At 38.2% G+C, this 11,632-nt stretch overlaps 1 protein-coding gene across 1 annotated transcript; it reads right to left on the bottom strand.

The window, feature by feature from the left end:
• Positions 1 to 4,593: 4,593 nt before the first annotated feature.
• On the bottom strand, positions 4,594 to 6,734 carry LOC309713032 (signal-regulatory protein beta-2-like). Its single transcript, XM_082544369.1, has 4 exons — positions 6,608 to 6,734; positions 6,108 to 6,446; positions 5,682 to 6,020; positions 4,594 to 5,118 (listed from the first exon to the last, which is right to left on the bottom strand). Exons 1-4 carry the CDS (start codon positions 6,648 to 6,650, stop codon positions 5,030 to 5,032), a joined length of 810 nt encoding a protein of 269 aa, XP_082400495.1. The 5' UTR covers positions 6,651 to 6,734; the 3' UTR covers positions 4,594 to 5,029.
• Positions 6,735 to 11,632: the final 4,898 nt, after the last annotated feature.

Raw genomic sequence — 11,632 nt, 5'->3', positions numbered from 1 at the left:
GGAGGTGATGTGGAGATGTGCTGGCTGGGTCCTCCAGGACCACCAGCAGATGTGAGGATGTGCTGGGTGGGCTCCACGGGCCCTCCAGCAGACGTGGCTTGAGGCTGGACGGGCTCCTCGGGCCCTCCAGCAGACGTGGCTTGAGGCTGGCTGGGTTCTCCTAGACCCCCAGCAGACGACGCTTGAGGCTGGCTGGGTTCTCCTAGACCCCCAGCAGACGACGCTTGAGGCTGGCTGGGTTCTCCTAGACCCCCAGCAGACGACGCTTGAGGCTGGCCGGGCTCCTCAGGCCCTCCAGCCGACGAGGCAGGACGCTGGCTGGGTTCACCTGAACCCCCAGCTAACATGACTTGAGACTGGACGGGCTCCTCAGGCCCTCCAGTGAAAGCAGTCTCTGAAGCAGCGGGTACGGAGACCTCTGCCAGGGTGGACACTGGCTGGGACTGAGCAGCACCGTGGCTAGACTCAGGCAGCAACAGTGGGATACAGTCCTCAGAGGGCTGGAAGTGTTCCCCAATACACTCAGCAGAGGACTGAGGCGGACGGGTGAACTCACTTGAGCTCTCAGGGGGTGCTGAGAGCCGAGACTGTTCAGGTGAGTTCTCCGGTGAGGCTGCTGGTGCTGGTGTCTTGACCTCTAGGGGTCCAGAGTTGGCTGGTGACTGACACCCAGCCTCTGGGGAGGCCCTGGAGGGAGCAACTGTCTCTGAGATGGCCAGCTTAAATGAACCAGCAAAAGTTTGTGTGGAGTGTGTTCCCTGCTTGTAATGAGGCTGTGAGGATAAAGGCTGGGTAAATGAGTGGGCAGGCTGCTGAACTGGTGGTAACTGAGCTACAGGTAGCGAAGTAGTAACAGGTGGAGTGGCTGGCTGAACTGATAAGGCTGATGAATCTCTTGCCAACTGGGCTATTGACTGGGCTATGGACTGTAACATGGCGTCTACTGGGTCTGACTGTGACTGTAATGGAGGTGATGATTGAGTGGCTGACTGGGTTAGCGACTGCTGGGCAGCTAACCGAGCTACCGGCTGAGCAGCTGAGTCAACGAACACAGCCCCGGTATAAACAGTCATATGAACTGGTGAAACAGACAGAGCGTCTTTTCCACTCACCACAGCCGGCAGTTCTGAAGTCCTATTCTCCAGCTGTGGGGCGACGCGCCAACGGCGCGATCGTCGCTTCCTCCCGGGCAAAACCTCCGGCGGGCCGGGCAAAACCTCCGGCGGGCCGGGCAAAACCTCCGGCGTCCGGCTGGGAAGCGATAGCGGCTGGTGGGTGTAGGTGAAGTTCGTGGAGAATGAAGTTTTGTACCAGAGGGTGCAGTGAGTCCAATAGCCAGGGATAATCCGTGATAAGTTGTTGCAGCCTGACTTCCAGAACGTAGAGAAATGCTTCTCCCTCATGCTTGAGCCACAGGTTGATTAGTTTTGACACAGAGTCCGTTATGAGCTTTCGAAGCTCTGTGGGTGGGGTGAATGCCGCTGGATCCATATCTGGCTGGTCCGTACTGTCACGGCGAGTGAGATGAGCCGTGTGGAAAATAAAGGAGGATCCAAACGCAGGCACTACTATGGGTGTGAGGGTGGTTTATTAAACACAAAAAGGAAATGGACAAACGGCGAACGGAGCAATGACTAAACTAAACTGGGAACAAACTAACTATAGAACACGAACCTGGACATGAATGAGAGCGGGCGGAAACAGATGATGGTAGACTGCAGGGAAACACACAGATGAAGCAGGGTGGAAACACAGACGGACCAGCAACTACAATGACGGCAGACATGACTTAAATACACAGAGAATCACAGGGGAATTACACACAGGTGGTGGACACAGCTGGGAATAATCAACAAGACGAGACAAAGGTAAAACTGAACACACTCACATGAGACGCAGACCATCACAAGAAAACAGGAACAAGCAACCATCACACTAAGACACAAACTCGACATAGAGAGACAGACAGAAAATGGCACATGGAGCTAGACAAATACTAAGCAGACACAACTGAAGAACAAATCCTAAACACCACAGAAACATGAAACTCAAATAATAAACATCATCATAATCAACACTACAAGAGAACAAGAAAACAATCCCTGATGCAAACTAAAACCAAAACATAAAACTCAAACTACTGGGTCCGACGGACCCAGAACCGTGACAATAATAATATAAAACTATGCTTGAAATCACAGAATTTTATCATGAATTCTGTGATTTCAAACATAAATTCTTTATGTACTATAATCAGTGTTTATGTTCACGCTGGAGAGATTATATCTCTCGGCTGGCCTGGGAACACCTTGATGTTAGAGGCTAGAGGTTATGGCTGGGAAGAAGGAGGTCTGGGCTTCTCTGCTTAGCCTGCTGCCCCCATGACCCGGACCCGGATAAGCAGAAGAAGATGGATGGATAAAAAAATAAAAATTGTTGGAAGCAAATCTGATTGTGTTATACTTATATCCTTGCAAGATGAGAGAAAATCTTGTTTTTTTTTTTATGCTAAAACGTTATGCTAAAAAATGTTTTGCTAATTTGACTCTATCCTCTTTAACGTCATACGACGTCATTGTCCATTGACAGTTCTTCTTGTCTTTTCATTAGAAAGGTGTACAAACCCCTGTTTGTGTTTGTCTTAACATATTGGAGGCTTTCTGAAGGCTTTTATTGTGAAAAATTGTTGCTCATTAATTGTGCTGACAACACCGCCTGTTGGCCGATTGTGCTTCCTGTGATGTTCACTTAGATGCCTGGAGTTTCAGTTGGACTACCTGCTGATCATGTTTACTTGTCTGTTAAATAAAATTCTCTTCAAAATTTATTTTTCAGTCTTTTATTTTTCATGCAAAATAGAAGAAGACATGTTCAATTATAGACTGAGCAGCTTTTTTCAACTTTGATTCAAAATCATGGTTTTCAGTGTCCAGCCAGTTTAAGTTTATGTATGTGTCACATTAAGCCTGAAATGTATTTGTATTCAGTTGGTGATGCAGAAATGTATAAACGTTTTTGGTTCTAATACTACTAAATTTATTTTAAAAATGACAAGAATTAAATGATGTGGCAGATGCCCCTATTTATGTGGACAGAGCCTGAAATAGAAAGTCTGAGTTAGCAGAGAAAGTTGATAACTGTAATCAACCACACATTATCTGTGACAACAACAGCAACAACAATCACCATCTAAACTGTGACAATGTAAGCAGCTAAAAAGCAGGTGCCTCTATGTGCCACCACAGGAAATGAGGAGAAAACGCAAACAAAGAAAAGTACAGAGAAAAAACAGACCAAAGCTGACAGAGGAAGCAAAAAGGCGCATATGAAACAACCAAAAAACTGTAGTCTGTAAATTGAAGAACTACTTTGTAAGGCTGTGAGCCTGAAATGCTTAAGCTTAACCTAACTCAAATAACCTTTAAAAGCCTGAACCTACCATGTGAAGACTTCTATTCACAGAAATCAATACAGCAGTAATCAGTACAGATAAACAAAGATAAAAATAAGAATTTAAAAATATATTAATTCCAATTTCAGTTTTTTCATCAAACAGGATTTTGAAACTGGGTGTGGGTCCCAATCAGCCAGGGTTTCGGGTGAGCTCATGGTGAAACCTGGCACCCAGTTTCACACCTTGGCTCAGGCGATTAGAGGATCATCAGGGGTCCTTTTGTCCCTCTGTGGGGGGAAACTCCCACTAGGTTTATATCTGGGACTCTCCACCATTTGACCTTAGAACTGAAGAAGCTTCTCGAATGAGAGGTGAAACGTCTTCAAGTAACTTAAAGAAGTCCAGACGCTTTTCTTTGCAAGCTCCTTTGACTACGATGACCTGGATGACTGAGAACCTTCACAGACATTAGTGCTTATGACTACGCCACTGTGCTCCCTGTATGTGCTGTGTATGCTGTATTTATTTATTTTCATTCTCATTCCTTTCTGTTCTTTCTCTGTTTCTATTCAAGTACAATACTGTTGTGCTTATTCTTAGTTGATCTTTTTTCTGTGTAGCTGTATATATATCTATATTTGATTTTTTTTATTTTATTTTTACAGTTTGCACCTTTGATCCAGAAGGATGATATTTTGTCCCACTGTATACTTGAGTGTATATAGCTGGGTTGACAATAAAACTCGACTTGACTGTTTATAATTGTATACAATGCATTCAGAAAGAATTCACAGTGCTTTACTTGTTATTTTCGTCTCATTCCAAAATGAATTAAATCAATTTTTCACATCAAAATTCTACACACAGCACCCCCATAATGACAAATTAAAAAAAGGTTTGCTTGAAATTTTTGCTGACTTGTTATAAATAAAATACAAAAATTTAACGTGTTAGACGAGTAAGCAGTGAGTAAGGAGTGATAGTACGGATTGGTGTTCAAAATGGCAGAAGAAAACTGATTTGTAGCGCTGCATGATCTTTCATATACAATAATAACAATAAAGACAGACATTGGTGCAAAAGTACAATAACAATACACAAAAATAAAGGTAATAGTGCTATTCACTTTGCGGGGTGCAAATACAGTGTTGTTTGACAAGAACAGACAGGTAGACTTTTAGAATTTGGATAGACTTTATTCATCAAGCGAGATGTATCAATTGTTATGACACAGAATATAGCATAGAATAACTTTTTTATGAACAAATTAATTGAAATCAATTCAATTCTAATTGAAAATTGTATAGTGCCAAATCAAAACAACAGTTAATTCAAGGCGCTTTCTAGAGTTGTATGTTACAGATGTTATGCTACATATAGTTTGTGAGTATACAAAAACCAGTCCACCAGACGTATTATGCTATAACATGGAATTTTTTTTTATGCTTTCATTAATGAAGCGTGTCAATATTAGTATGAGGAATAAGTGGGAATAATTTCACAGTCAATTTTATTAATTCAATGCAACAGCCCTTGGATTAAACTTTGTTGTCTGCAATGTTTTCTTTGATATTCTGGGACCAAAAATCCTGCATGTTCTAAATTTAAGAAAGCAAAGAAAGAAAAATCTTCAGTTTATCGAGAGAAACTAAGAACTACAATCACAATCACACAGAGAGCCAACAGTATCCCGAGCACAATGACAACTGGGTCCCACTTTTGTCCTAAAATCAGAAAAAAAGTGTACTCAATTCTTTGATTCTCATTTATAGTTTGCAAACAACAAATATTTTCAAATGTCATGAAAGAAACACTGAATAATTTTACCAAAAGTGCATTTCACTTGTTAATAACATTTTAAGTCCGTCTCTGTGAGTCATGAAATACTTACTGAAGAATGTGGAAAGAATTAAGAAATTAATTCTGGGACGGTCAAATCTTTAGTTTTAAATGTATTAAACCTTTTTTTTCAGGCTTTGAAGTTTAAGAATTGTGTGCCATTTCCAAGTCCACACGTAACAGTAGCAAATTAAATATTACACTTACATTAATGCATAAAATAAGAATGAGATATTGTAATTTATTTTTATTGTCCTGTCAAATGATTCTCTGAAGCACAAAAACAATACCACTACTGAGAATAACTTGTACAAAAACATTTTAGCACAAAGATTTAAAATGTTTGATTTAAAAGTGTGACCATTTCAGACCTCTACATAATTGAGCAAAGGAATTAAAAAAATATCTATTTTATATTTAATATTTTAATAAAACTTTAAATACATACCTATCTCCACTTTTGTTCCTTCACCAAACAGGATCTCACTGCATGTGACAACAGCACAGTAGTACGTCCCAGCATCAGATGAGTTTGTTACAGTTTTGGACAGACTGTAGTCACATCTCCCGTCCTCTTTATTTCTGAGACTGCCGTGGTAAATGACGCCTGGATGGGATTCTGATCCACCTTTGAACCAGTGCACTTTGTCTTCATCTGGACACTGATCTGTGTCATTCTCGTTCTTGGAGAGGAGCGAACACTGCAGAGTCATTGTATCACCCAGCTTGACTGACTCCATGTCTGGAGTTTGTTTCACAGTTACAGATTTAAGTTGAGTTTTAGGATCTGTGTGATTCACAAAAATACATGTCTGTATTTGGTTTGATTTTGACACAGATATAGAAAGAAAACAATAAAATGAATATACTTTACCTTTCACTGCCAAAATTGTGCCATTTATAAATTCTGGTTCATATACCGATCCTGCATGACAGAGGTAAGTTGCTTCATCTTCTTTGCTTACATTTCTTATGATAAGAGAATACACATGACCTACTTTTGTGGCACTGAATCTTGAGTTGTTAAATTGTCCACTGAGGGATATTCTTCCATAAGTTCTTTTAGCAACTGTTTCAAGCAAGTATCCAAAATTCAACTTATACCAGTAAGAAAACTCTGCATTATTTTTCACACATGTCAGATTCACATCATCTCCAAGTTTAGCCTCATGTAAAGACATCTGCTGAGGAATCTCTCTCATTTCAATCAAAGCTGAAGAAAAGAAACCAACAGTAGCAGTTAGAACATGACAGGACAAAATACTTAAAAATATGTATAATCATCATGCAGTTTAAAATATTACAGAGCCTTATACAATTTGTCTTATATGATTTACAATGCTACATCCCACAGTACAGAAAAAGTAAACTCACACAATGTACTTAGAAGAATCAAAGAAAGCAGCCTTCTGATCATTGTGGTAACTCAGCCTTCTCTCGCACAACTGATGTCTTCCAACTCAAAGGAAGACTTGGTCACAAGATAAGCAAGGGTTACAAAGTGTAAATCACAGTGATTGGCTGAGACACAGAAAATGCACTTCCTGTAAAGTTTTACAAACCATTTTAATGAAACTTGGCTGTACAGTTTGTTTTGAATGATGATTCTCCAACATAATCTGTATTTTAAAACCTACACTGTATATCAGGGGTAGGCAACCTTCCTGATGACGAGTGCCAGCTAAAATTTCCTCAGAAGTCAGTGTGCCATATGATTAGCAATAAATTTAACGCTCTATATTAACAGTTACACACTATATAGAACCACTTTATAGAATTATATTTGTTCGCAGATGTTGGCAGCTGTCAGCGAATAGTTATCAGCTATTCTGAAACAAAAAAAGACTTTTTATCCATAACAAGAACTCCATAACAGCAAATGAACTGTACAACAGAAAATGCACATTCTATTTATGGTCTCCTCACAACAATGATAAGAAAAATAAACTGGGCCAATATGGCATGTTTGTTAATATAGAGATACACATGTTAATGTGATCTCTGTTCAAGACATAATGTTTTCTGGTTCAGAGCTGGATCTAAAAAAAATCTATTCCAAACATCATCTACACTGATGGCAATAGAACTCATCAATGTAAGAAAAGATTGGACCATCAGAAAATATGCGTTTATCAGTTTTCTAAGAACGTCAGCTCCTCTGATGCTGCGACTTACTACTGTGCTGTGGACACATGTGGAGAGATAATATTTGGAAATGGAGCTAAACTAGATATTCAAGGTATCTGTGCCACTGATTTTTAAATTACTGCATACAATAAATATATAAAAATCAGATACTTATATTTAAGTACCAGTAATTCATAAAACATTTATTTCAGAGCTACGATAATAGTACTTTTAGTCAACTCTAACTGTTTTCTCACCTTTAATATTGTTCCAGAAAGCAGAGCATTGTCACAGACAGCCAATACAGTTGTTTTTCTGCTCTGTGCTGTCATGGATATAAATCTCATTGTTACTGCTTATCTCATTTACTTAACCAAAAAAAAAAAAACAACAGTGATCACAAAGGTAATTGAAGTTACTCACAGTTCACTATAAACAAAATAAAAGATTCCTAAATTGATATTAACTTGTTGTCTTTCTGTACTATGATCAAGCTCCTGTCCTGCAGAAAAACCTTAGTGATCAGAAAAGACAACAGGTAAAGTATTAAATGCTACGATTACTCTCACAAATATGAAAATTAAAAATAAATATTAAAGGTTAATAAGCATTTTTACATTTTTGAATAGATTAAGGACACACAGATGTTTTCTGCTGTTGTCTTTGCCGTGATGGAAGCTGATATTTGCAACAAAAAGGATGCAAAGGCAGCAGAGAAGCAGCAGATCTACACCGCCATCAAAGCTTTTGGGCTGGATTAGATCTACTTACTCTTGCTTGGTATGAAACAATCTACAGTAGAGGATTTTTTTCATCTTATAGATAATGCGCTTTTATGTGTTGAAATTATGCTCTAGTTCTTTACATATACACTTGCATACACATCCAAGCTGCAAGATTCCTACTGTAGTCTGGTCATGACTGTTTTATTTACAATCTTATGTGCTGTCTTTAATAAAGCCCAAGTTATCAAAGTAATTATGTTAAAAATGGACATTACTGCACCAGGGGTGTGATTACATGGGTGCCCACATAATTCCCCTACTTTCTTTCCTGTCATGCTAACAACCCATTCCTTTTTAATTAACATTTCTGTAAATTACTGCAAGGTTGTTGTAAAGTATTAATGTAAATAATATTTTCAGGGTGATATTCATGTACCAGGAAAAGGTAGCCAGTAGCCTACACAATTTCCTTAGGGATTAATAAAGTATTCTGATTCAAATTTGATTCAAGGGTCACTTAATTCCAGAGCAGCACATTTCTTGGAACCTTTTCTGCTCGACCATCTCTGGTTTGCATAAAAAATGTTCATCTTTCGGCACATAACAATTGCTGTGAAATTTCTGAAATCAAACAACTGTGTAAACATAGTTAAAAGAATCAAGAGCAACCTGATTAAATATGTTAAACACGTCAGAATTTGAATATGTAGAAAAAGTATTTTGAGATTGAAACACATTTAGTCTTCCACTGTTTCCACTGAAAAAAACATTAAAATACCTGCATAGAGACTGTAATAATAAACTATTAATGGAATGGTAAAGTTTTTATCATGGTGTTTGTGTGAAAGACCGTCTTTTTGTACTGTAATCAGTGTTTATGTTGAAATAAAAAATTACTGCAAGAAAATCTGTGTTCCACTGCATATCCTTGATCAATGAGACATAAGATTTTCCTTTCTCTTTGTATGCTAAAACTTGTTAACCAAACTTGACTATTCCCTTTTTAACGTCATCCAACACTGCTATCATTTTTAACAGCTTTTCTTTTTTTCTTTTTTTTTTATTAAAAGGTTACAAAGCCCTGCTTGGCTTAACATATTGGTCCTTCATCCCGTCAGTGTTCTGGAAGGTTTTATTGTTAAAAATTGTTGCTCATTGTCTTTTGGTGTCTTTTGGCCGGTTGTGCTTCAGATGGATGTTCAGTTAGTTACCTGTTGTTGTTAAAATTGGGGCGGCAGGGGGAAGGAGGGGGATGCAACACAGTCTCCCTGTAGTGATCACCCAGCAGGGCAAGGATTCGTAGCACTGCATAGTTTGTCTAATCTATTATAAATAATAACATAACTGTCTGCTCCTGTATTTTATTACATGTTGTAATAATTGTATATATAACATTCAAGAAGTTTTCACAGGTTATCACTTGTTCCACATGTGTCATGTTATAGCCTTATTTCAATGGATTAAATACATTTTTTACCTCATATGCTATGACAAAATGAAGAAAGGCTGCTTGAAATTTTTACAAATTTATTAAAGCAATTAAACTAAAATATAACATTCAGTGTAGAAGTTAAAGGTTTTGTGGTGCTACATAGTCTGTCTAATATATTATATACAATAATAATAGACACTGGTGCAAAAGCACAATAACAATCAATACAAATATAAAGGTAACAGTAATGTCTGATAATATGTGGGGTGTAGATATACAGTGTTTTACATGAACAGGCAGACTTTTATACTTTGTGTAGACTTTACAGGTATATACCTATTTTTGTGGCACAGAATATGACATACAACAACTTAATGCATTAACAATATGACACAATGAGTATATGAAAAAATATATATGTATCACACAGAGAGTCATATATCTTTCTGTCAGTCTCAGAGTTAGAGCTTGTGAGCTCTGCAAAAAATGTGTCATCCAGAGCATGTGTTATGCTCAGACATGTGGATTATTGATTAATGAAACATGCCAATATTAGAATAAAAGGATATTCTGACAATGACTATTATAACTTCAGTATAACAGGCCTTGATTGAACTTTGGTGCTTTGGTGCTCTAAAGCAAAGAAAAACCTTTGGTGTCTACATGAAATAAGACAATAATAAATAAGATAATAATAATAATAATAATAATAATAATAATAATAATAATAATAATAATAATAATAATAATAATAGGGCAGCAAAGTCTTTCTGTGTGGAGTTTGCATGTTCTCCCCGGGTACTCCAGCTTCCTCCCACCGTAACAAAGACATGCAGTTTGTGGGGATAGGTTAACTGATTATTCTAAATTGCTCATAGGTGTGATTGTGAGTGTGAATGGTCGTCTGTCCCTGTGTGTTAGCCCTGCGACAGACTGGCGACCTGTCCAGGGTGTACCCTGCCTCTCCCACTATGACCCCCAGCGAACCTGAAAAGGGTAAGTGGAAGCGAATGGATGGATTGATGGATAATATTAATAATAATAATAATAATAATAATAATAATAATAATAATAATAATAATAATAATAATAATAATAAAGTAAAACTCTGAATACATTTACTGAATACGTTTCACTGATTAGTAATATTTTAAGTCAGTCATAAAATTTTGCAAAAACTTCCTGAAGTAATTGTTTCAGTAATATATCCAAAATTCACTTTATACCAGTAAAATAAGCCAACATCATCCCCAGGGATATTACATGTCCACTTTAGCAGAGCTGAACTGCAGTAAAGTGTTTCATTTCAGTTAAGATTGTAATTATACTGAAAATTGTAATTCAATATATGATGTCAGGATACTGTTTACTCCACTTGGCCTCTTGGTTTTTATCTCTCTTTTGTCCTCACTCATTTTGTTTAACTGTTTCATAAATTAAATGCATCAAAAAAATTTAAAACCAAATATGTATATTTGGGTCCTCGGAATCAGAGATCCCCTCTTTTTGTTACAGTGTGGTATTCAAACTTTTAAAACTGATCTGAATATTTTCTAAATTGATTTTGGTCAGACAAAGACAAACGTAAATGGCCTGCATTTGTATAGCGCTTTACTTAGTCCCTAAGGACCCCAAAGCGCTTTACACTACATTCAGTCACTCACACATTCACACACAATGTGAATGTGTGCAGCATTGTAGCCACAGCTGCCCTGGGGCACACTGACAGAGGCGAGGCTACCGGACACTGGTTCCAACAGGCCCTCTGACCACCACCAGTAGGCAACGGGTGAAGTGTCTTGCCCAAGGACACAATGGCCGAGACTGTCGGAACCGGGGCTCAAACCGGCAACCTTCCGATTACAAGACGAACTCCCAACTCTTGAGCCACGATCGCCCCGTGACGTATTCTGAGACACTTCTCTGTTTTCACAGATCATCTTCTTTTGTTGTGAGAGGGCTCATCTAGACTAACAGCAAATTCAGTACTCTTAACAAAATTACAGTTGAGCAAGAAGTGTTAGCAATCCTGTGATATGAGATTTAAAAGGCTGAAATTAGTCTGACAGACTCAAAACATGAATGACAAACAATTGACAGTTTTGGCTTGTTTTC

This window comes from Aulonocara stuartgranti (genome assembly GCF_965226115.1).
Source record: "Aulonocara stuartgranti genome assembly, chromosome: 2".
Lineage (NCBI taxonomy): Eukaryota > Metazoa > Chordata > Actinopteri > Cichliformes > Cichlidae > Aulonocara > Aulonocara stuartgranti.
The sequence above is the reverse complement of the archived record's forward strand: the minus strand, read 5'-3'. Positions and strand labels throughout refer to the sequence as shown.

Excerpts from the sequence above, each read along its gene's own strand:
- LOC309713032 (XM_082544369.1), bottom strand. The coding sequence starts at position 6,650 with ATGATCAGAAGGCTGCTTTCTTTGATTCTTCTAAGTACATTGT. Across the intron at positions 6,447-6,607 it reads GATTCTTCTAAGTACATTGT|CTTTGATTGAAATGAGAGAG; the intron begins GTGAGTTTACTT and ends TCTTTTCTTCAG. Across the intron at positions 6,021-6,107 it reads CACAATTTTGGCAGTGAAAG|ATCCTAAAACTCAACTTAAA; the intron begins GTAAAGTATATT and ends TGAATCACACAG.